The sequence below is a fragment of the Pagrus pagrus genome (genome assembly GCF_965226575.1).
Source record: "Pagrus pagrus genome assembly, chromosome: 23".
In the NCBI taxonomy this organism is placed as follows: Eukaryota; Metazoa; Chordata; class Actinopteri; order Spariformes; family Sparidae; genus Pagrus; species Pagrus pagrus.
In genome coordinates, this window is record NC_140205.1 from 12724749 (window position 1) to 12750020 (window position 25272).

The following is a 25272-nucleotide window of genomic DNA, read 5'->3' on the forward strand; positions in this document are numbered from 1 at the left end:
GTGTGTTTGGGGTCACTGTCCAGTTAAAAAACAAATGATGGTCTCACTAAGCGCAAACCAGATGGGATGGCATGTCGCTGCACAATGCTGTGGTAGCCATGCTGGTTAAGTGTGCCTTGCGTTTTGAATAAAACAGCAACAGTGTCATCAGCAAAGCACCCCGACACCATCACACCTCCATGCTTGGACTCATCAGACCAAAGTACAGATTTCCACTGCTCTAATGTCCATTCCTTGTGTTTCTTGGCCCAAACACCTCTCTTCTTCTTGTTCTTCTTCCTCAGTAGTGGCTTCTTTGCGGCAATTCGACCATGAAGGCCTGACTCAGCAAGTCTCCTCTGACCAGTTGATGTTCAGATGTGTCTGCTACTTGAACTCTGTGAAGAATTTATGTGGGCTCTAATCTGAGGTGTGGTTAACTTGCGTTGTCTGAGGCTGATAACTCGAATGAACTTATCCTCTGTAGCAGAGGTTACTCTTGGTCTTCCTTTCCTACCCATGAGAGCCAGTTTTGGGGTTATATGGGGTTATCTCTTAATAGAAAACTAATTTGTTTTTTTATTCCTGAACATTGTTTTGTAAGTAGCTCCTTGTTTCAGTGTGCTTCTTTTCTCGTCGTTCTCTGAGTGGACACTGCTCCCAAGGGTCAAGCCAGAAAAAGTTTGATGAAACAAGTTTGATGAACTGGTTAAATCAGATCCGGTACAGCTGTAGCACCTAAACCCCAGAACAAATGAAGAATGTGTTATTTCTCCTTTCGGAAGTGATTCACACTCACTGCAACAAAGCCAATTTCCTTGTCATGGAAGAAAGCACACCCAAACAAAAACTCATCTTTATTGAGACCTCTTCAGAATGCTGTTAAAGAAAGAGACACTACTCTTTGATTACATAGAAACCTTTATGCAGATTTCATGCTGTTTAGTACAAATGTATGTGACCACACCGTTTGTGCTGAGTCATTCCTCCCTCTGCGGCCTCTGTCTGGGGAATAATCTGGCCTGACAGTGTGCAGGGCAGACGTGACTAATCAATCCCAGACGTGCTGCCTGCTTGTAAACTCCACCTCTCTCACAGGACTTTTAAACAGCCTGCCTCTGCCTGCGAGTGTTGCGTGGATCGAGTCTGCTCGTGTGATCGGCTGCTTGTTGATTGATCCTAACAGACAGAAACCTCCAGCATGAAACCTTCAGTTACACTCAGCAATGGAGCAAAGATGCCTATTGTAGGTCTTGGAACATGGAGGGTAAGGCTGAACATTTTCTTTATTTAAAATAAGTAAGGTTTACAAAATACATGGATGCATGGATTTTTGTCTCGGTTACATTTCAGCTGTTCTGTGGTCTACGTCATCTGTAGTGTTCATGTTTTAATGCTATGAATTCACTGCCTCGTTGCCTGAATCCACATTAGAGACTTGTATCACTCATGTAGTGCAGCTACAATGCAAATACAACCTTTAAACTTTTATTGCACTCTAACCTTGGCCTGAACAGTGATGCCACCGGTGACAACATGCCCTTGACTTGCATCTGTTTACTCTTGATTCACTGATATGAGGCCAGAACAATGCGCAAAAGGCAATCACAGCCACAGCTTTAATCAAAAATATTGTTGCTTATCTATATCTGCAATTTCCTTTCCTCTGTATCACCCAACCTCTTCAGGCAGGTGAAGGAAAGGTAGCTGAGGCTGTGAAGGTTGCAATAAGTGCTGGCTACAGGCACATCGACGGTGCGTACGTGTACGAGAATGAAGAAGAGGTTGGGGCTGGAATTCGTGCAACAATTGACCAAGGAGTGGTGAAGAGGGAAGATCTATTCATCGTCAGTAAGGTATGATGTTAACCTTACCCACACGGGCTTTGAAACACTCCAGATATGGCTGCCAAGACAGGACATTTATTGTGACTTCTTTAAAGCAATGTTATGAAGAAACTGGCATTTTGTAAACTATTTCCAGGAAGCACATACTGTTTCAGTCTTGCTTGCTAGAACGTTTATTAAAACCCCTGTTGGTTTTTATTTCAGTTATGGTGCACCTTCCACCTTCCATCTCTGGTGAGGGGAGCCTGTGAGAAGACATTAAGTGACCTAAAACTGGACTACTTGGACCTTTACCTCATGCATTTCCCTATGGGAGCCAAGGTTCGGCTACCACCGTCCTGTCGAGCTTTAGCCCATTTTACGTGTCAAAATGAACTGTGAATTACATTTAGAAGTGATGTTATATATCATATGGATATGTTGAAACTTCCTTTATGTCTCAATTTTCGCTTTTATGTCGTGACAATGCTGTGGTTAAGGTCTTTTTAATTTGCGAAAAGATCATGTTTTTGCTTAAATCACATAGTTTTCGTTGACTCTAAATCCTGACATCTCTTTAAAAATAGCCCTTTTTGCATAGAGACTTCGCATTTGTTTGTTCACACAGAGCCAAGCAGCTCCGGCGTAAAGCTGCTCCAGTGTGTGTCAATTCATACAGCAAGTCGGCGCTGCAGATCTAAAAGAGGCATGGTGGTACACATCATGATGTCGACATCATGACCTCCGGAGGCGCATCAGAGCCACAGCGAAACTGTCCCCCCTCTCCGCATCTGAAACTTTCACACAGAGGACGATGCTGAGAATTGGCACATGATTCCCGCACTCAAAGGGCAGTGTGAATGGGGATAATGTCTGGTTTTGTTTCCCGAAATGCCAGGGCAAATACTCCCACTGTCTCTTTAAAAATATCCGGTTTTGTAACCCCAAAGACAGCTGCAAAAATGCATGAGTTCTCCTTACAAACATCTGGTTGTGTTGCTCAAAGGATGGCTTGCTAAAATGAGCCAGTTGAAGTGGTCTCTTACTTGGCAGGGTCTTGCCTAGATCAGCTTATATACATGTAATCTGAATATAATATGATACATACTGTAGAAATGTGTGAAACTTAAGTTAAATTAAATGTAACATATCTGTGGTTTGAAGAAATGTACAATTAACATTTTTTTCTGGTGACTGGGCTGCATGTTCCCCTGCTTAACATTTCTAACTCTGATTTTGCCACTGCAGCCTGGAGATAATGTCTTTCCTGTCGATGAGAACAACGAGTTGATTTCTGATGGCAGCAACTTCCTGGACACTTGGGAGGTAATTTAAGTGCACTTGTAAAGCAGAATGACTTGCTAGGAGCCTCAATTAAACGAAATGTGGACGTAATAAATCACTAACAGGAACAGTAATGTGTCTCAAAGGCTATGGAGAAGCTGGTGGATGACGGCTTGGTCAAGGCCATCGGCATCTCTAACTTCAACAAAGACCAGATTGAAGCCGTCCTCAACAAGCCAGGCCTCAAGCACAAGCCCGTCACCAACCAGGTACAAGACTGTGATTCCCCCAAACATGATGCAGGAAGAAGAACATAAAAGCTAAAGCATTTGGGTTTTGTTCCAGATCGAGTGCCACCCGTACCTGACCCAGGAGAAGCTGATCAAATACTGCCACTCTCAGGGCATCTCGGTGACAGCTTACAGCCCCCTGGGCTCCCCTGACAGACCCTGGTGAGATGCACCTATCAAACACAGCACTCACAGAAAAGGGTCACAGCTTTACTAAAAATATTAACCGTCACTCATTGTTGGCTGCTTTTACAAAAAGGGCTTCATCTGACGAACCCTCTTTACTGGAGGAACCTAGGATCAAGGCCATTGCTAACAAGTACAACAAGACTTCAGCACAGGTAAGAAAGAAAAAATGTCTAAGGACAACATAGTATCACAACAGTTTGTGAAACTGTCATGAAATCTATAGGATTTGTGTACATGGACAGAAATTTCCAATTGTTTTCGTGCCTGCACCACATTTCTTTGACTGAATAAACGCATTTACGATCTGCTCTGGAGTCTCAGGGAGGTGATTGGGCTGGGCGGCAGGTACACAGAGTCCAAGACAGTCACACCAGAAGTTAGGTTTAGGCAACAAAAGCACTTTGGTTAAGTTTAGGAAAAGATATTCTCAGTTTGCGACACATGGACAGAAAAGTTACATGACAAAATTCAGCAGGGAAAAAGTCAGTGTGGTCACATAGTGGAAGAAAAGGTTTGCTACAAAACTAAAATCCAATGGAGTACAGTAGTGTTGTGTAGTCATCCTAAAATACTCAGGACGGTGTCTGAATAATGTTTAAATAAAGCTCTGCACTTCTGAATTACTTTCTCACCAGGTTCTTATCAGGTTCCACATCCAGAGGAATGTAATTGTTGTTGCCAAGTCGGCAACACCTCATCGAATCAAGGAAAATTTCCAGGTACAGCGACCTTTAAACTTCCAAAACTGAATGCTGTGGTTCAACTAATATAGTGTGTTAATACGGGATCAGTTTAGTGGATGTTAGATTTTGATTTTAACCATTCTTCCTCTTTCAGGTGTTTGACTTTGAGTTGAGTGAAGCTGACATGAAGACCCTGCTGAGCTTGAACAGTAACTGGAGAGGATTCGACATGAAATGGTGAGAGCACAGACAGACGACGGGGGAATTCATAGACCTGGTTAATGGATCCATGATCATTACGAACGTCAAGTAATGTGTTCCTCTTGTTTTCTCTACAGGGGCTTTAAACACAAGGACTTCCCTCTGAATGCAGAATATTGACTCATCAGACAACGACGACTCATGTGTTTATCAAGAAGGAGCCCGAGTGACTATTTGTACTGACTAACCTCTAGTGGACCATTTGTGAATAAATTTTTCTAATGACGAATTTATCAAAGAATGCACTGAACCCTCTACAGACTAAAACCATTCAGTGTTTGCAACATTGACGTAGCTACTTGCTAGTCATTTGTCTCCTGACATATTTATATTCTGAGACCTGTACTTACTTTTTAATGTTTATAAGAATTTTGAATTGCCTTTCTTCATGAAATAAATTAGGGAACTTGATTTGCCTCTAATGTGTTATTACATAATTTTGTTTTGATTAATACAACCAAAACAGTACACCACAGTATGTGATAATATTTTAACATAATATTTTTGGTCATAAGCATCTCCAAGTTTTACTCCCACCTTCCCAGAATGCACCATGGTAGCTTGGTCCTCTCATATTTCTGCTGACCCACGCCTGAGATGGTTTGTCTTTTGTTGACAGCAGGGGTGCCCCTAAAAGTTTATCATAGGGGGGCCAGAAGGGGCAAATGAAAATCTTGGGGAGGCCACCAAAAGGCAGGGCAGGTACCGGACAGTCATAATGTCATTATTGAGTTACAGTAAATAAATAGAATTTATATTTCTAATCTAAAACATCAGATACAAGCCCATTACGTATACAGTACTCATTACCGCCAAGCATTTTATACATATGCAACTCATTAGTGGCCAATAATTTTATCAGGGTGCCATGGCAACCCTTTGGGGACGCTACTGGTTGACAGCCTCAATCTCTGCCATTCATGAAGGTGATCTGCTATATAAACTCATCACTGTTATATAAGGCTTTTGGGGTGAGTAGCGGGTACTGGGGCACATTCTGTTGCTTGTTACTAAAGCCTCGTTTCCACCAAGCAGTCCGTTTCAGTTCAGTTCATTAAACATTAGAGCCATTATTTTTGGCGTGTGCATGATGAAAATATGTGAATGGTACCAAAAAAACGCTCCATGCTGTCCTGTTTTTTTTGTGACCCTTCTGTTGAAGTACCTGGCACACTGATCTGATCTTTTAAAGCCTAACCAACAGGATAATCAAATCTGTATTTTATTACTGCAACTAGGTAATTAAAAAAAATTGAACGTTTGATATCACAATACATTTAATTGTGGGTATATGTGTGTGTGTATGCCTGACACCTTTGAATTCTCCAGCAGCTCCTTCACTCCTTCATTCCCTCAGTCTGACTATTCTCATTTCTGCCCCCTGGTGGTCAAAAAGAGGCACAACGTGATAAACTTTCACCAGCTTGTTTTATTCCCCCCCCCCACAGGACTTTATTTTAGCGCACAACAAAACAGCTCAGACGGGAAGTGAAAGACAATATTTCATAACAGGGTTAACACACATGATAAGAAAGTGCCATGTATGACTCACGACAAGTAATAGCGGGAAGTACTTTGACATCCTAAGACAAGTCGAGGTAATTTGTTCTGTATTTGACGGAGATAATAGTGCTTTTAATTTTGCAGTCAAATCTATATGCTAGGGCACCGATGCCTTTGCACAAGTGGTAAAAAATAAACCTGATCAGACAATGAAGAAGAAAAAACATGTTTAGTAACATGAGGAGTGCTTTGACATAAGATAAATCTCTCAAGAATCACATTTGTGCTATAAAAAATGTGTTGACTTTACTTTAGGTAGTTTTCCTGTAACAAGATATTTAAAAACAACAAATATTACATTTAGATGACAGTACTTTTAATTGCTTTTTATGTTCTTAGAACTAACTAAGAATTATTACTCACATAAAAAAATATTTAATCTGTACTGTATATGGCACACATTACGTTCTTCAGTAACTATACGGACCTCAAAGTAATCTACCCGACACCAAGCTCAGAAACTTGACAATGACCTGTCTTTGGAGTGTTTGTAAATCTGGTTACCAGCTTTCATAGAGAAAAAACGGGTAATAACAGAAGTCAAGGTTTCTGTTGAAAAATGTAATATTAAAATCGGATGCAAGGCCACACCAACACTGCAAGCTGCTCTAACGAACAGGAAAGCGAGCAGTCGAGAGAGCAGAGAAGAAAGCCCCAGCACCCACTGTAAACCTGTGGAAAACTCAGCATTTTTCATTTCAGAATTCAGTGTTGAATGGGTAGTCCTTGTGCTTTATGCCCCTACACAGACAGAGAGAGAAGAAAGACAAGGAAAATTAATAGATTTCCAGGCAGACAACATCTTCTTAACAATGTTACAAACAAAAAACAAAAACAAAACAGCACACAACGATGTACGATCTCACCATTGCATGGGACAGGCTCTCCAGTTCCGGTTGAAGCCCAATATAGTCTTCATTTCCTCGTCATTCAGTTCAAAGTCAAACACCTGCAAAGATGTGAACAACTCTTCATGCACGAGCCACAAGCGTAAGTAAGCGAAGCAGATTGAGAGCTAATCCTAGAAAGTATCTGAACTATTTCTCAGCTGATTACCTGGAAATTCTCCTGAATGCGCTGAGGTGTGATCGACTTTGGGATCGCAATCACGTTCCTCTGGACCTGGAAGCGGATCAAGACCTGGCAGAGTGGGAGAGAGGGTATTAACGTGTGAGCATAAGAAGAAGTCATGACTTTAAATATAAGAGCCATGTGAAGGGTATTTAACTGCCTTTTTCTGTCTTGTGTTCATTTACTGCACTGTGATTGAGAATCAACTCAGATTACAGATGCCAGAGAAAAGAGGAACAAGTATTTTGTTTGCATGTGCACAAAACATTTCTAAAACTTTGTTTAGTTTTGTTTTATTTTTGTTTTGCTGTACCTGAGCAGTTGTCTTCTTGTGCTTCTCAGCAATGGCTTTAATGTCTGGATTCTCCAGCAGTGAGGGGTCGTCAGGTTTAGCCCTGCAATTTAAATACATCATCCAGTATAATTTTACATGACTCGCACACTTCATTTCTCATTATTTTGCTGACAATCAAAAGGTAGACAAATTCATAGAAATACCAAGAGCTAACTCTGAATTAACTGGGACTGTATTGAATATTTCAAAGCTTCATTCAATGCTGACACTCAACTTTCGAATGCTGTGAAGCTTTTTTTGTGCGTGTCTATTCAGCGATTCTGGAGGAAGATGTTGAAAAATGGGGGCGTTTTTTGGGTGTGCGAGTCACCAACCCACACAATGTATGAAATTATCAAGATTTATCAATCAAAAAGTAAACATGACAAATAAGCCAATTACTTTAAGTCTGAACCGTGACAAAATATTCACACAAACAAACCGCTAAGAGAAAGAGGAACAACAGTCACAAGTTGATACAAACCACAGACAGAATGTGACAGACAGACCGCAACAAATACTGATTTGGCAATTCTCATGATCCATTTTCTAGCAGTGTGTAAAAAAAAAAAAAAATTATACAATTCCTTTCTCGTGTTATTTTGACACAACTGCGATTGTCACACTAACTGACCAGGGTCTGTCCGGGGAGCCCAGGGGGCTGTAAGCTGTCACAGAGATGCCCTGAGAGTGGCAGTAGTTGATCAGCTTCTCCTGGGTCAGGTACGGGTGGCACTCCACCTATAGCAGAGGGACAAACACACAAGTCTTGGCATGCACTGCAGAAACCTTATGAGTAAAGCAAACTAAACAAATACCAAGGGTAAAGGATTTTGTTGCTTTGTACAATACAAGGTAGAGTAGTACTTTGTAAATGTCCAGCCAATGGCTTTTGGCTTCAAACTTCAATTTAGTGTCTTTTCTTAAGGACACATTCTCTGTATATAAAAAGTGTGTAATGAAACCACGACATCAGTGTGGACACGCTAATGTTGGCTAATTTTATGCCGCAATGCTGTGACGCAAGTTGAAGTTCCTGACATTAGCGCATTAATAGTTTCCGATCCGTCTCAATTCACGCAGCGCTCCAACACGATTCAGTTTGAAAGAGAGACTGATGTCAAATGTATTCACAAATAAGCACCGTAACATTGCGACTGGCCTCCATGCTGCCTCCCAGTTTTCCCTGTCTTCAGGCTGGATAAAAGGCTTGTCCCTGTCTGACTGCTTTGTGCAGAGGTGTGTTTTACAAAATACAGCCCCAAAAATATACGAGCACGTGTTTAAAAGAGAGGCACAAGACTATATTAGTGTGATTGCATTAAACATAAGCCAATAGAGCCTGCTGTGCTTATCTGACATTGTTTAAAAGAAAGAAAAGGGCTTATTCAATAAATGCGCGTCATTTGTTCTGGTTCTGTGCCTATGACGACAAAGGGCAGAAGGAAAATGGGGCTGTAATCAAATATACAACGGACAAAACAAGACATTGATGCGGAACAATGGCTCTGAAAAATGGCAAAAATATAAGGTCACCTCAGCTAATTGCTTTGGCCTGGGGGGAGAACTGCTGCGGCCCGTTACGAATTAGCAGGACATTCATTTCTCAGAGCTGATAGGAGGAGACAGATACTGCCATTACGGCCTCTTGTCCTTTAAGTACTGGAAACGCATCCGCTTTCTTGGCTGTGTCTTTAAGGCTGAGCATGCATGTTTAAACAGCTACTGGCCCTGATTGTGTCATCGCCTTGCGCAACAAAGGTGACTTCACTTAGGTAAACACGTCACTTAGTATACCTGGTTGTTGGCCGGCTTGTACTTGAGGCCTGGCTTGTTGAGGATTGCTTCAATCTGCTCCTTGTTGAAGTTGGAGATACCGATGGCTTTGACCAAACCAGCATCCACCAGCTCTTCCATTCCCTGAGGAAATTGACCAAAGACAAAAAAAAACCCACCTTTAGTTAACCTTATCTCATTGATCTCGATTCTCACACCATGCCATTCTCAGCTTACTCTGATATACACCTGTCTCTAAATATTCTGACTTCCACAAAACTGTTGTTCATAAAGAATTAAGCAATTAAATGAATGGACAAGAGCTTAAAAATGCAGTGGTTGACAGTCACAATATTTCTGAATCACATTTCCTAGCAAGTTTTTGAGCCTTGTGTTTGGTAAAAGTGAGCTGGTTGTCTGTTTATCTCACCTCCCATGTATCCAGGAAGTTTGTATCATCATTGATCGTCTCTCCTTCGCTGTTCAGAGGAATAAGATCACTGCCAGGCTGTAACATGACAGAGGGATTAACAGTCTGCAGGTTTACATCACATTACTGTGATAGTGACAATACATCTACTATTAGAAAATAGCAGTAAAAAGGTCATTTTACATAACATTTGGTAATAAATTATGTGGATATTTGCTCATTCGTGCACTGATTCCACCTGAATTATAGGCAGAAAGCTAAAACACATATTTTCACACATTGTTGCTAAGATAATAGTGTGCCTACCTTGAAACCCATGGGCCAGTGCACTAGATAGAGGTCTAGGTAGTCCAGTTTGAGATCACTGAGAGTCTTTTCACAGGCTTGTCTCACCACGGACTTTGCATGAAAAGTGCACCACAGCTGTGAAATGGAAAGCCAGGGAAGTTAATGAGCTAAGGTGAAATAAACATTGGTTTGAATGCCTATTTGTGGAAGAAATAATAATTAGGGCATAGATTTTGCACCCACAAATTACCTTGCTAACAATGAAAAGATCCTCCCTCTTGACCACGCCGTCCTTGATCATGGCATTAACACCCTCGCCCACCTCGGTCTCGTTCTGGTAGACGTATGCTCCATCGATGTGCCTGTAGCCCGCTGAGATGGCTGCTTTCACCGCCTCTGTGACCTTGCCGGGGGGAGACTGATGGACAGATATTTTTATATTATATTATGTTTTTTCAGGACTGCGTTCTTAAAAACCAAAAGATTTTTATATTGGCTGATACTGACATCATAAATGCAGATACTGATATATCTGTGATAGGCCAGTATCAGCTGATAATGTCGATCAACTGATGTATGGGTCAGTATAATACATATTGTTATATCAGTGTTGTACATAAAATTTTGCAAAAATACCATTGTCCTTAGTCTAAAAGGGAATGTTGGCTCCAGATTTTGTCTCCTGGTGTAGATCGTGGGACTTTTTGGTCAGTAATGGGCCAAACAATCTGTTAACTTACACTTTATTGTTGTCATTGGGGTTTGGCTGCAACTATAGTTAATCGTCATTATTGATTCATCTGCCTTTTATTTTCACTATTCATCGTTTAAGTCTATAAAATGCTGATCACAATTTCCCAGAGGCCAAAGTGACGTCTTCAAATCGAGTCTTTTGTCCAACCGGCTGCCCAAATATATGAATCTTCATTTATAATCATATTTGACACAGAAAAGCAGCAGATTGTTACACTTTAAGTAGCTGGAAGGTGCAAATGTTTGACATTTTTTGCTTGAAAAGCGACACACTCTCAATTGTATTTACTAATAATCACCTCATCTATTTGACTGCCAGATGCCCATATCATTAAATATTTTATGGACGGAAAATCTCATATATTATAAAGCAGGAACAGCTGCCTTGTTGGTAGTGAAGTAATAAGGCTTGTCATTATTGTAAACACACGGTCAGACTGGTTGTTCAGGAGCATTTGGGGCAACTTGAAGCACTTTTAAGAAGAGTTACATGCTTGTTGGCATCTATTAGCACTTGAACTTCATTATAATTGTGACTTTCAGTAATATCCTTGCAATAAATCAAAGCAAAGCAGCTAAACTTGACACAGCACATTTGCACACGACGGTCACGCTTCTAGAAAGAGTGCATGAGCCACGGCTGGTGTCAGTTTTGTTGTGCCGAGTGCAAAGTTAAAGTCAATCCAGGGTTACTTGTACAATAAAACGCAATGACAAGCGAATTAATATAGATATAAAGAAATGTGTGCATACCAAAGTAACTTGCAACCACTCATTAAGGCCATGTAGCAGTCCGTGCTCCCGAGTGACCAGTCCAGCTAGCTTACCTGACGCATCAACTATCAGCTAAGTTAACTCGGTAGGACAGCGGTGAAAACACAAATTATAAAAAAAATAACCTCACCTTCCACGTCCCCAGCCCCACAATGGGCATGTGAGCGCCGGTGTTCAGTTTCACAGTTGTTGCCATTTCTCCAGAGGACGAGCGGAGCCTGCGAGCTGTCGTAAGAGTCGAGCAGAGACAGCAGAGGTAGAGATAGCTCGCTGTTAGCAGAGCGCCGGGCTCGTCGATCGATTAGTGATGCCTGGTAATTCATTTAGGTCAAGTCTGGGTTTACCTGTCTTTTCTTAACACGCGTGGACTCCAACAAGCCACAGTTGTTAGGGTAAGTATCAGATCTTCAACTGAAGTAAATGTACTCAACATTTGTACTGACAGTATTATTGAATCGTGCTTTAATGTAGGTTTCTTTAAGTCATCCAAGGTGCACCTCATTAATCACATCATTTACAGCTGGTTTAATTAATAGTAGTGCATCATTATTTATGTGTTGATCATGTAAAATATGAATCCATCAAGTAACCAATCAGTTTAGGTCAGAGAAATGTAGTACAGCAGTACAAAAAGTACAAAATTTACCTCAAAAAAGTGGTGTATGACATAAAATAAAGTGGAAATGAAAAAAATACCGTGGTAAATGTACTTAGTTGCTCCCCACCACGGTATTAAAGGATAAGTTCACCCAAAAAATGAGATTTATGTCATTATCTACTCACCCTCCTCATGCTGATGGAAAGTCAAGTGAAGTTTCGTAGTCCACTAAACATTTCTGGAGCTTCACAGCAAAAACAGCGTTGTACAATTCTCCTAAACAACTGAAGTAGATGGGGACTTGTTTCAAAACGTAAAATAACAGCCAAAATAAAACATAAAATGGCCTGCCGCTGGTGCAATCCAAGTCTCCAGAAGCTCTTCGATCCCAAATTGAACTGAATTTAACTTACACCCTTTATTAAGCCTGAATCTTTCCCCTTCCCTCCTGAAGTGAGTACAGAAGCTTCACTGCACATCGAGGGTTTAAATAATGTCTTTTTCAAATCAATTTGGGATCTCAGGGCTTCTGGAGACTTGGATCACAATGAAGGAGCTGCACAGAGCCATCTTATGTTTTGTTTTCAGCTGTTATTTTACATTTGAAAAATGCTGCAAGGTAGTTTTGCTGTGAAGCTCCTTAAAAATGTTTTGCGGACTACGAAACTTCACCCAAGTTACTGACATGCCGGTGAGTAGATAATGACTGAATTTTCATTTAGGGGTGAACTGTTCTTTTAAGTTGGCTGAGGATTGGCCATGGATGCAGCCAGTGAACCCAAATAAACAAATTCACTTGAACATGAACAATTGGAGTGGTTCTTCGCTTTTTAAGACCTTGACAACAAAAAAGTGAGTACCTTTTCCTCAGGAGAATAAATGCACATTAATCTTTTAAAGGACCCCATATAGTTCCCAGACCAGCCACGCCTGAGAACCATTTGGCAAAATAACACCTGCCTTTACCCACTTCTCTTAAATATGTCTTAAATATGTTGGTTCTGTCATTGAGCCACTAGAGGGCACCATTACCACACTTACTAATCATGTGAGACTCTCCTCAAATCACCCAGCTGAGGCTCCACGGTAAAATAATCCCATAACTTCATACATTAGCTAATACGTTTGGTAATTACAGTGACTGAAATGATTGATCATGACTGGTCATTTCACTCACACACATCCAATCTTTTGATTTAACTTTACACATAGAAGCAATGCTCTTGGAGCAGCCTCGGGTATGTTCGTTGTCCAGCATGTGGCGTGTAACGTAGGAGATCATCTTTTTTAATTAGTCTTCATTATTTTGACTACAAGTTCCCTAATGGCCTTATGCTTACACTTTGAAGCAGATGTGCTCCGCCGTGAATGTGCACACACAGACCGGCCTCAAACCCCAAGAGATATCTGAAAGGGGGAACAAATACAAGGTGTCTCTTTTTGTCAGAATCAGATAAAAACCTCACAGACCTTTAACTGAGCCATTCAGCGCTCTGAGCAGGAGATAAGAGGGGGAGAAGAGAGCGATATAAAAAACATATAAAGGGAAAAGTTATGGGAGCCAGCAGCCACTGTGTACCTCACAATGGCTCTCGCTAAAGTTTGCGTCTCTTCTGATCTTCTCCCAGCTGGACGCCTGCTTTTCAGGCCCCCGTCTCCTCTGATCTAACTTCAGACACCGGAGGGCCTTTTGCCAGCCTGCAAAACTGTCAAAGTACCCCAGGAATCAAACAGCGTCGCATGCTGTCATGATCAAAGGCCCACAGGTAAACCAGACGAAGACACAGGCACATACAATTGTCATCTAAAAGAGGGGGTAAAGTTTTCATTTCAGAGGCTCTTATTTGGCGTCCGCGGGCGGGTACGTTTTCCACTGGAGCGACTGCATCGATTAGAATAAAGGGAAAAAGAGGAAACGACCATTTGAAGATACAACAGAGGGCCCCGAGTAAAACCAAGTGCCTCTCAAGGAAAAACTTTCGGACAAAGAGTGTAGACTCAGGTGAGATTTCAAGGTGTGTCGCTCCAAGAATTTGAAGAGAAAAAGTGAGAAATATTCATACGCTTGTGGGACAAAGAAAGGATGGCGGTGTGACAAATAAATACATAGATCACAATGAGCCACTCTCTCCTTTTCCATTATGTGTGGCCATAATAAATGCTCGGTGCAGCCCGGTGGTGTCCATTCTTTCATAGGCTCTGCATCAGATCAGACACTCCACCGGTAAGACCTGACCTGTCCCAGGGAGATCAAACACCTCATTTCATTTCATGGCCTTTGCGCCATTCTCCCTGCCTCTCCCTGCCTCTCCCTGCCTCTCCCTCCTCTTGTCTCTCCCACTGGCCTTGGCTTTGCTTGTCTTTTTCTCCGTTTCTGCCAGAGCGCCCCGGGTCATAATCTCCACCCGTAAATCTAATGTCGAGTGTCAGCTCCCGCCGAGTTCACTCACACACTCGCATTCCTCACATTCCGTCTGTCGAACAACAACAAGATCAGGGGAGAGAAATCCCCACGTCATAAGTGAATCACGGTCACTTGTCAAGTGCATTACATGTTTTTGGACACACTGGAGATCATCGCCGCTGATCTGAGAGGAAAATGATGCAAAATTTGCATTGATCCCATTATTATCTGGATTAGGCAGAATGAACAATTAGTCAATTAATCGATTAGTCTTCAACATCGGGGTCGTGACCCCCAAGGAGGTCAGGAGTTAATTTCCAAGGGTCGCCAGATGTTGTGGAGAAAAAAAAAAAATTTTAGACCATGAAATAGTTTTTACCATCAGTCTACCAGTGATATAATTTGATCAATCTATCAGCACCGATTTTCAAAATCGATCAATCGTTTACTTAAAGGTCATATTGATAACATTTTCATGTAGGCAAATTGTTTTTATTAATACATCTACCAAGCTTGTAGAGAGGCGCAGAGTAAAAGTATCTCTTTTCCTAATGATTGTGAACTAATAATTAAAAAAAAAAATTGTCTGATCCAAAACGTTAGCTAGCCAGCGTTAGCGACATTGACGTTAGCTGGCATTAGAAACATTAACATTAGCGAGCAAGCATTAGCGATGTTAATGTTAAATGGCTAGCTAGGTGCATTAAGTGGCTCAGTGTTATCAATCACACCTTTCATTTTTTAAGGTGAACAAAAAAAGTTGACCGGTTTCAGCTACTAAAATGTAAATATCTGCTCTTACTCTCCGTCTTCTATGATAGTAAACTGGATTTGGTCCAGTGATCGAACAAAACAAGCAATCTTAGGATGCCCTCTTGGGGTCTGATGAGATGCATCTGAGGACATTTGTCAATAGACCAAAAAAAATTGAAGAATCAAGAGGAGTTGCAGCCTTAATTAACTTCCAGCTGTGGTTTAGAAATGAAAATCTCCATCACCTCTACAAACACGCACCACGCCAGCACCCTCTGTCCAAAAAGCATCTAATTTCAGACAGCAGAGGACTTCAGTGTGGCTGGTGTTGGTGTGTGAATGGACGCATAGCACTGAAATCGTGTTAAGACTCTGGTTATGTGAACAAGAGAAGCTCCTGCCTCTACCAGAATAGTCCAGGCAATTTATTCCGCTAATGTTAAGGAATGTGTGTGTGTGAAAGAGCCTCTTCACTAACTTCACTTTTCAGCATGTTTTGGTAATTTCCTGGATCCCCTTAACGTTTTTAACACTTTTAACACACATTACTGTCTAACAGTCTCGTATTGTCTTTCCTTAACCGTCCTATTTGCACTGAACACATTTTGCAGGACTATTTCAAGCTACTCCTCGTAATAGAAAGGACCTCTGCATAAAATCAAGCGCTACGTGTTTTCTTTAAATTCCTCTCATAGCTAAAAGTATCCGGTTTTGCGGTTTTCTCTTGTCTTGAACTGCATGTGACAGACGGAATGAGTGTCCTCACATAACCACACAGACGGTAGGCTATTGTGTGCATTTCTAATTCCGATGGAGACGATGTGGAAAATTTAGAGAAGCAGAAAAACACATTATTGCCCTTTTTTGTCTCATTTCAGCTGTCACAGTGCTCCTGAATGCAAATGTAACATGCAGTTATACGGTAATAATCCTAAATGTACTGCGAACACGCACCAGTTCAACAGAGTGTCCTCTGTTGACCTCACATTTAAAAGTTTTGATGATGGTGGGGGGTTACAACCCAACATCTGGCAGATGGCTTTAATATTATGTAAGGTCATTGTAAATATTTAGCCATGCTAGCCGTGTGGCGATAGGGATGGCAATGTTAGTCAGTCCATCTGTCGTGCAGACAATCATGTTCTCCAGAGGATGAATCCTGATGACTTTGGTGATCCACTCACTTTTAATTGAGTGCCATTAACGGTTTAAGTTTATAACTTGACCAATAATCTGGTTTATTGGTCTGCTCATTGCTAGCATTCCCCACCAAATACCTATTATCTCGACTATCGGCTCTAATAACGGCTTTTCTTACTAAAGAAGCAAAAAGAAAAACGTAAGTATCTCGCGAAAGAGAGACGGAAAGCTCAAAACGTATTTGACTGAAGAAACCTTGTTATACTTTCATATAAGTTCATACTGCAATTAAACCTTGTGTGGTCTGAAATATACGATCAAAAATTAATAAAAAAAACTCCAGATATTCATGGATCCAAAAACCTAACATACATATCGTGAACACACGTACACACAGCCGTGGCCTTGTCTGCGAGCATAGGCGTCTCCTCTCTGGCCCCTCAGACATGGTTTGGTTTTTGGCTTGATTAACCACTTAGTTCAGTCTCTCAGACACAAGATTGCAGGGAAAAAGCAAGTAATGAAGTGCTTTTGAATTTGCATTCCTGAGAGCTTTCACAGACGCCTTGATTTCAGTCTGCCTTCGCTGTTTGTTCCTCGTCAAGAGATGTCTGCTATTTTAACGGTAACACATAACAAGTGTCCATCCAACCTCCTCCATATTGCTCCCTCATCAACCTAACTGCCATGAATAAACACAATCAACATGCATCTGAAGGAGAATTTGGAGGCTTTTTCTCTCAAACCGTCCCTGATGGGTTGTTCATCATTGTCATTATGCAGATTACAGTGTGACCGTGAACGCAGTACCGGAGCCCTTTTCCTCTGGATGGAAATGTCGCCGTTCCCGTGAAGCTGACCAAAAACACTTGTGTGTTTTTGGTTCTTACAAGTCGAGCGGCGCTGATCAGTTATGGACAAACTGTCTCAAGAATGTGAAATTAACAGCATTTCATCTGCACTTGAAAGTCAAGCCTTTATTTTTAGGATCGACCTTGACAACAATATCAGAGTGTGGATGCTGCATGATCAGCTGAAGTATCTGGAGTAATTTACCAGGTAAGTACCATGGGTTTGGTTGAGAATTTCCAGAAAGACCTCGTAACAAAGTTAGATACACAAGACAGCTTTTGAAGCGTTGTTATTTTTATGACTTTATCAGGTTTTTAACTCCATCTGATTCATTTATGGGTGTCCGGGATTATGTAACACGATGACTTGGCAGAATGTGTGATTATTTCTGTCTCAAAATTTAGGGCAGTTGACGTAAAAGCTTCCCTTTGCACCCCGCTCTGTGGCGCTAGAAAAGAGGAAACAAAATTCTGTTTAAATCTGGGGCCCTTTCACTTGTCCATGCTTCCAGTAATCATCAAACAACAACAGGAGGCAGATCAACAAGCAGGTTTTGGGCTGAATTTGGACAATTTGAGGTTGGACTTTGAAATAAGCAGACATACAGTATACCAAAGGGACCCGTCTTCATAAAGCCACCAAACTACAGGTAATTAATAATTCTGGATTCTCTACCAAATACACTGACATGCAAATAATAGTGTCCTGCAATCTGAGGTGTGCTGTAATGTGATTAAATGTACTTTATAAAAGCTGTTTATAACGAATCACCTTTACTTCTCTACATCCTGTTTGACAGGAAGTTCAGTAGCGGCAGGTTGGAATATTATTGGACATAAAGAACTCATTTCTGGCTACTAAATACATTTTTTTTTCATTGTAATGTAGCTAAAATACCAAATTTAAGAAGGCATTTAATTTGTGTAGATTGTGCATTTTTACAGATATAAATCATTAAAGGTGCACTATGTAATGGTTTAGCAACAATCTATTAGTCCAGTGAGAATATGCAGGACTTCTAGACTGGATATTTGTAGTATTTGTAAAATACAAGCCCATTCAGTTGAATGATTTCAAAAGCAAATGTAAACTCGTGGCTTTAAAGTACACATAAAACCTATTAGCTCTTGCAAGCTGCCATTCCTCGTGTCAACAGCTCCGTCTGTCTTTGTTCATAGGCCCGTAAAAAAGTTGCGTAGTGCAACTTTAAGACTAACCAGAGGATCCAGAGCGGTTTCAAGCTCATCTTTAAGCGTTCTGAATAAGAGTTTTATGTTACTGTGTCCGAACTGCATGCGAGCGTCCAATATTATGTTATGTTGTTGTATTCACTTCACCGCCAGCGACATCCTGTTTAACAGGAAGTTCGTTAACGGCAGGTTGGAAAGTCTTCAGACATTAAAAGCACATTCTGGGCTCATAAATACATATATTTGTTATTTGTAGACATCTGGTACCACTACTATTTTTTAAATGAATGTAATCTGTGTAGACGAGGACTATCAAACTATTAATCACAGACATTTTTATAGATGTAAATCCTAAGTTTCAAGAGAATTTGCATGCTCATCTAAAATCTTTTCAAAATAAAGTTTCATGTAAACCCGTATCAGGAAGGACAAACTTTCCTACGAGGTTTCACAGATGATGGTGACTGTCTTGTTCTGTTTATAGGTTACTCCTCTCTGCACTCATATTATTTCATGTAGTTGTCTTAATGCTGCACTGAGTCTCGCAGCATCCTCTGTTTCCTGGTGTCACTTTGACAACATCCTGTCATGAGGGCTCGTTTGAGAGATCACAATGACACAGCGGGAAAATCTTTAAAGTTCCTCATGGGCCACTTCCTCATCTTTCAGTCACCTGATATTATTTACAATATATGAAGAAAAACCCAGCGAACTTCTCTAATCTTGCATCACGGGAATGTTGTTTTCAGAGTGGTGCGTGCGGGGGTTTGGGGCTGGGGAGGGGGAAAACCGTGTGGAAGAAGGAGCTATACGACGTGTGTAAAGGACCTCATGGGACAATGAGTCACAGCCAAGATGACTGAGTAGAATTTCTCTCAAAGAACGTCTGTCACAAATAATCATAGAGAGCAAAAAGATGATCAAATAAATGGTTAATTTGGGGATTCAAGGCTAATTAAAACTTCCAAGTGCAGATTTTAAATCCGCACGTCTTGTTATTTTATCAAAGATGAGCCCGGCTGAAAGAATGCGTGTCATTGGTGTGTGGCCGTGACGTGCGCACTGTCCGGTGTGTGTTCAGAGGACGGGGTGCAAACAGAGCAGTGTGCAGTTTAATGGAAGTGCGCAGCGTTACTTTGACATTAAGATTTCTGCAATTGGAAAACTAGCAGTGATTGTTGTCTGAGTCATGGCTTACCACTAATGTCATATAGAAACAGGCATGTATGACACACACACGCCTTCTCAAATATTTCAGGACTTTTTTGCTGTCTAATTATAATTTGTGGGGGCATTAGTTGCAGTTTCCACAAGGAAATACAAGTATGAGCAATGTCTTTTTAAAGAAGTTGAATGGGTGTATACAGCACCATCTTGTGGTTAATCTGGAAATGACAACCTGGATTTGATTTAAAGAAGTTCATTATGTTATTGAATGTCACCACATGAATCAGGTGCTGCACTGGATGTAATTTTGAGGCAATTGTGCTTTATTTATTTGATAATTTCCATTTTCTAGTTATTTTTATTTCCATTCAACTACATTTTGGAGGCAAATATTGTTCTTTTAACTGATTTATTTGATAACTTTAGTTACAACTTACTTTGCAGATTTCATCAGAGCCAAAGCAGTATATTTTTCAATTAATTTATTTTATCAGTAATCAGATGAAAAAAACAGTGATCCTGATAAAAAAAATGTAAATGTGTACATACTGTATATGTTTGATTACCTTTCTTTGTGCTTTTGATACAGAAAATACTTTTAATCAAGTACTATTTCTATGGGTGACTTGTACTTCTACTAAAGTTATATTTAATATCTTTACTTTTACTCACATTTGGGTACTTTTTACAAAACTTTATACATTAGCTTCCCCTCAGCAGTTATCAGCAGAATGTAAAGAAATAAAAGTTTTGACAAAGACATCTATGGATTCTGCTGAAAAGAAGTTTATATATGTTACAGTGTTGCTTTATATATATGTGTGTGTGTGTGTGTATATATATACACTCACTGGCCACTTTATTAGGTACACCTGTCCAACTGCTCGTTAACGCAAATTTCTAATCAGCCAATCACATGGCAGCAACTCAATGCATTTAGGCATGTAGATATGGTCAAGACGATCTGCTGCAGTTCAAACCGAGCATCAAAATGGGGAAGAAAGGTGATTTAAGTGACTTTGAACGTGGCATGGTTGTTGGTGCCAGACGGGCTGGTCTGAGTATTTCAGAAACTGCTGATCTACTGGGATTTTCACGCACAACCATCTCTAGGGTTTACAGAGAATGGTCCGAAAAAGAGAAAATATCCAGTGAGCGGCAGTTCTGTGGGCGCAAATTCCTTGTTGATGCCAGAGGTCAGAGGAGAGTGGCCAGACTGGTTCGAGCTGATAGAAAGGCAACAGTAACTCAAATAACCACTTGTTACAACCGAGGTATGCAGAAGAGCATCTCTGAACGCACAACACGTCGAACCTTGAGGCGGATGGGCTACAGCAGCAGAAGACCACACCGGGTGCCACTCCTGTCAGCTAAGAAAAGGAAACTGAGGCCACAATTCGCACAGGCTCAGCAAAATTGGACAATAGAAGATTGGAAAAACGTTGCCTGGTCTGATGAGTCTCGATTTCTGCTGCGACATTCGGACGGTAGGGTCAGAATTTGGCGTCAACAACATGAAAGCATGGATCCATCCTGCCTTGTATCAACGGTTCAGGCTGGTGGTGGTGGTGTAATGGTGTGGGGGATATTTTCTTGGCACACTTTGGGCCCATTAGTACCCATTGAGCATCGTGTCAACGCCACAGCCTACCTGAGTATTGTTGCTGACCATGTCCATCCCTTTATGACCACAGTGTACCCATCTTCTGATGGCTACCTCCAGCAGGATAACGAGCCATGTCATAAAGCGCGAATCATCTCAGACTGGTTTCTTGAACATGACAATGAGTTCACTGTACTCAAATGGCCTCCACAGTCACCAGATCTCAATCCAATAGAGCACCTTTGGGATGTGGTGGAACGGGAGATTCGCATCATGGATGTGCAGCCGACAAATCTGCAGCAACTGCGTGATGCTATCATGTCAATATGGACCAAACTCTCTGAGGAATGTTTCCAGTACCTTGTTGAATCTATGCCACGAAGGATTAAAGCAGTTCTGAAGGCAAAAGGGGGTCCAACCCGGTACTAGCAAGGTGTACCTAATAAAGTGGCCGGTGAGTGTATATATAATTTGTGCGATTTTGCGCCCGACACAGTTGTCAGAAATTAAAATCTAACTGGCTAATGGAAGCTAGAGAGTGCAGTTAGTTGATATGCTACACTCTATTTGTTTGAGTTCTACACATGGCCAATTCTTACATACTGCAAAATATGAATAAACAACAGTGTTGTGTTGTACACATTGAAGTATAGTATAATACTGTATATTTACATGTATGTATGCACTGCGTACTGTGGGTCAAGTGATAATCAGCCTGGACAGTTAATCCAATATTCAGCATTTTTCCAATGATCAAAGTTGGTGTGATGTTGTTGTGTTTTTATCCTACTGCTGATAACATTTCTTTGCTCTGATGCAGCATTCAATCTTCGAAATTACTAGTGACTAAAGCTATCAAATTAATGTAGTGGAGTAAAAGTACTATATCTGCCTCTAAAATATAGTGGAGTGGAAATATAAAGTAACAGTAGATAGAAAAACACAAGTAAAGTACCTCGAGTAAATGTACTTAGTTACATTCCCTCAATGAATAATGATGGTACTACTACTACTACTACTAATAATAATAATCAACCATGAAAACGCCATGAAGTCGTACCAGTATTTCAGCTGGCATGTGAGCAGTCTGATGCACAGATATGTGTGTAAGAAGCGGTGGGCTGGAGGCAGTAATGTGCTAGAAGAATGTAAACATTGTCTGCTCTGAGGCCCGACTTCAAAGTGAGCCCGTGGTAACCTCCTCTCAGCGGTGGCGTGCACCCTTGACCAATGAAAAGTGAAAGTGAATGCTCATCCACGGTCTGCAGCCTCTTCCAGAAACCACTCTTTGAAGTCACAAAACGGATATGATTGACTTATGAAGTAGACGCGTATATAGAATAGAACGGAACAGAATCGTATTTGACAATGCATAGGCACATGCTGTCCGTGTGTCCTACACAGTTTAAGCATGACGGTATTGTGATGTTGTATGTAAGCATATCAAAGCTCCCCTGTGCTCTGCCTGTGGTTGGTTTCTCTCAGTGCAGTAGGCCAGAAGGACTACAGTACATTATCTTTAGTCATGCTGGCTATTTTAGCAGCTGTGTGACTTCAGTTTATGATCATGTAGACTTGCATGTCACAGTTCCAGGACACTCAAATTGCAAATTATACATATATTTCAGTAAGTAAAGATGTTAACACAAGGAGAATGACTGGATTAAAACCAAATATTTTTATTGTTAATACAGATGACGTCTGTTATAGAAAATATTGTAAATGTCATATAAAAGCAATAAGTTACTGTGTTGAATGTGGAACTTTAAATATTCAATTACAAGCAAAACTACTGATATTTAAACAATACTTAAGTAAAAGTATTCTTCTCAAATGCTACCTACTGCAGAGTTTTGTGTTTTTTTTGTCTGTATGTCAGCATTTTCACTGGCCTGTTTGTGATCGGACAACCTTATTGGCTACAAAATTGCAGCTGTGTTTAAAAAAGTATTAGTTAAATTAGTATTTTAGTTAATGTATCATGTATAATCATGGATTTGTGATCATAGAGATCCTTGTGCCTCCTCTGAATTTGGACTTCACTATCCAGTGTAGCTTATTATGATTTTATGGAAGTAAAACAGAGTCAGACTGAAGTGACATAATGAAATATAAAATAACTTTTTTTCCAAGCACATTTTAAAAGGCTTCTTTAGTTTGCTCCAGTCAAACCCTATTTAAGTGAATGGAATCAGAACAAACAGCGGAGGAACAGTGAAACCGCACCGGTTTAAAACACAATCCTAAATGGTGACCTCAGCCCCTCACACACACTGAACACACTCTGTAATAATGACATTGTGTGAGGGGTGTATGTTAAGAAGACTTTGCCGGTGTGATCAGTGATATAGAGGCTGGATCTCCTGCGTGTCTGAGCTCTTCATCATTATCTTGGCTCGCTGACTCATGTCTTGAACACAGGGAACAAAACTCTCGCGGTGGCCTTGTACCCAACGCGACGGGACGCCAGGAGGGACAATAAGAGAGAATTAGCGGTATAAAAAAGCAAATAAATAGGTGCTTCAATACATGACAGCCCAGCAACAAAGCCCACTGTGGATGAGAGGGAGAGCGAGAGAGATAAAGAGAAAGACGGGAGAGAGAGAGGCCTTGATGGAAATAAATAGTGGAGCTCAAAGGGAGGCGAGGGTTGAGCGGATTGGAGGTGATGATGAGTGGAGAGCTGTACAAAGTAGCACATCTATGGGAAAGGTTTTAATGAGGCAGACGTCGGAGTGTGTGTGTGTGTGTGTGTTTTCTCATCTGTGACACAGACAGTCAGAAAATCCTCAGCGATGATATTCCAAACTTCCTGTCTCCACTTGGGTGGGTGAGGATTTGTGTAAGTGTGTAACATGGACAGACAGACAGACAGACAGACAGACAGACCGAATGATAGATGTTAAAGAGGCACTATGTAGTTTTGGAGAAGAAATTCAAGCTCAGTTTTAATATGTACAATATTAATGAGGTAATAATACAAACTCAGAAATATATTATTTCCCATAACTGAATAAACAAGCTGTTCTCAGAGGAAAATAAGGTCCCCAGAACACTGTTTGAAGCTAGAAAGGTGGCAGGGTCCGCCACATATAAACAAATAATTAAAACAGTATTAAATTGTGTTGTCCTTTAAGGTTAGTTTGTTTATTTTGTTTGTTCAGGCATTAAAATCTGTTAGTGAAGTTAAACTCGTGGTTTTTGGCCTTAACTCCAAAAATCACACTAAATTAGGCATTTAAGCAATAAACGTGATTAAAGTTAAAATAGCAAAATAACACCTTCAATAAAAATTGTGAACTTTTGTCTCAAGGCAACAAATAGAGAGACAAGTAAAAAATATTCACTAAAGCAAATAAAGCTGCAAAACTTTTTGGCTTCATTACAGGATGTAAATTAGATTAAACTGAACGTTCGACAGATGTAAAATAAAAGTGTAACCAGGGGTTTCAGTTTTACCCTCACTACCGCACAGAATCAGGTTTTTTGTTCGCTGTAGCTGGTCCAGCTGTTAAAAACACCTGCTCAGGTGGGACTGAGGGAATCTTTCAACACTGAACTTTCACATTTACACTGACAGTACACGGCTCAGAAGGTTCATGGCTGTTGTTTTGATGTTGGTGCAAGCACTGCTCGTCTCCAGTGTTCGCTGTTATATATATCCATTAGCATGAGTCACTGGATAGCTACAGCCACTGAACTATAATTTTAATTATTACTTGGTGTTGCAAGAATCACTGACACATATCAACTCATTTCTTCAGTGTGTGAGGCACTTGCATGCAGTCAGCACACACGCATAAACACAAATGCACATCTGAAACTCCATTTCATTAAACCACAAAGTTCCTTGTCTTCTGATTAATATCTATTTTAATTGAATAAGTCACTGATGACAAATGAACAGCTTGGATCCCCGAGACTGTGAATCAGGCCTGCAGCCGGATCTGAAGAGGCGTGAGCAGCACAGCTTCTGTTAACTGTTGCTCCGAGGTTTAGCGTATCTGTAACCTCTCTGCAGAGCAGCAGGAGGCCTTTAGTTCTGCCGTCAGCTCTCAGTTGGA

At 40.8% G+C, this 25272-nt stretch overlaps 2 protein-coding genes and 1 long non-coding RNA gene across 3 annotated transcripts; 2 read left to right on the plus strand and 1 right to left on the minus strand.

Annotated features, from left to right (window-relative positions):
- The first annotated feature begins 1058 nt into the window (after positions 1 to 1058).
- Positions 1059 to 4923, plus strand: LOC311252412 (aldo-keto reductase family 1 member B1-like). Its single transcript, XM_084345563.1, has 10 exons — positions 1059 to 1246; positions 1668 to 1835; positions 2031 to 2147; positions 3054 to 3131; positions 3236 to 3358; positions 3435 to 3541; positions 3639 to 3720; positions 4204 to 4287; positions 4406 to 4488; positions 4590 to 4923. Exons 1-10 carry the CDS (start codon positions 1181 to 1183, stop codon positions 4630 to 4632), a joined length of 951 nt encoding a protein of 316 aa, XP_084201689.1. The 5' UTR covers positions 1059 to 1180; the 3' UTR covers positions 4633 to 4923.
- A 998-nt stretch (positions 4924 to 5921) lies between these two features.
- On the minus strand, positions 5922 to 11796 carry LOC311252334 (aldo-keto reductase family 1 member B1-like). Its single transcript, XM_084345413.1, has 10 exons — positions 11632 to 11796; positions 10225 to 10392; positions 9993 to 10109; positions 9687 to 9764; positions 9278 to 9400; positions 8115 to 8221; positions 7460 to 7541; positions 7132 to 7215; positions 6942 to 7024; positions 5922 to 6816 (listed from the first exon to the last, which is right to left on the minus strand). Exons 1-10 carry the CDS (start codon positions 11695 to 11697, stop codon positions 6774 to 6776), a joined length of 951 nt encoding a protein of 316 aa, XP_084201539.1. The 5' UTR covers positions 11698 to 11796; the 3' UTR covers positions 5922 to 6773.
- Positions 11797 to 11832: 36 nt separating this feature from the next.
- LOC311252411 lies at positions 11833 to 17253 on the plus strand. The gene is made up of 3 exons (XR_014621524.1): positions 11833 to 11893; positions 13728 to 14101; positions 17180 to 17253. It is a non-coding gene; the product is annotated as an uncharacterized lncRNA (long non-coding RNA).
- Positions 17254 to 25272: the final 8019 nt, after the last annotated feature.

Bases quoted from the DNA above. Each gene is read 5' to 3' on its own strand.
- LOC311252412 (XM_084345563.1), top strand. From the start codon at position 1,181: ATGAAACCTTCAGTTACACTCAGCAATGGAGCAAAGATGCCTATTGTA. The intron at 3,132-3,235 runs GTAATTTAAGTG...TGTGTCTCAAAG, and splicing joins ACTTCCTGGACACTTGGGAG to GCTATGGAGAAGCTGGTGGA. The intron at 3,542-3,638 runs GTGAGATGCACC...TTTTACAAAAAG, and splicing joins GGCTCCCCTGACAGACCCTG to GGCTTCATCTGACGAACCCT.
- LOC311252334 (XM_084345413.1), bottom strand. From the start codon at position 11,697: ATGGCAACAACTGTGAAACTGAACACCGGCGCTCACATGCCCATTGTG. The intron at 10,393-11,631 runs GTGAGGTTATTT...TCTGTCCATCAG, and splicing joins TGGGGCTGGGGACGTGGAAG to TCTCCCCCCGGCAAGGTCAC. The intron at 9,765-9,992 runs GTAGGCACACTA...GTCATGTTACAG, and splicing joins ACTGGCCCATGGGTTTCAAG to CCTGGCAGTGATCTTATTCC.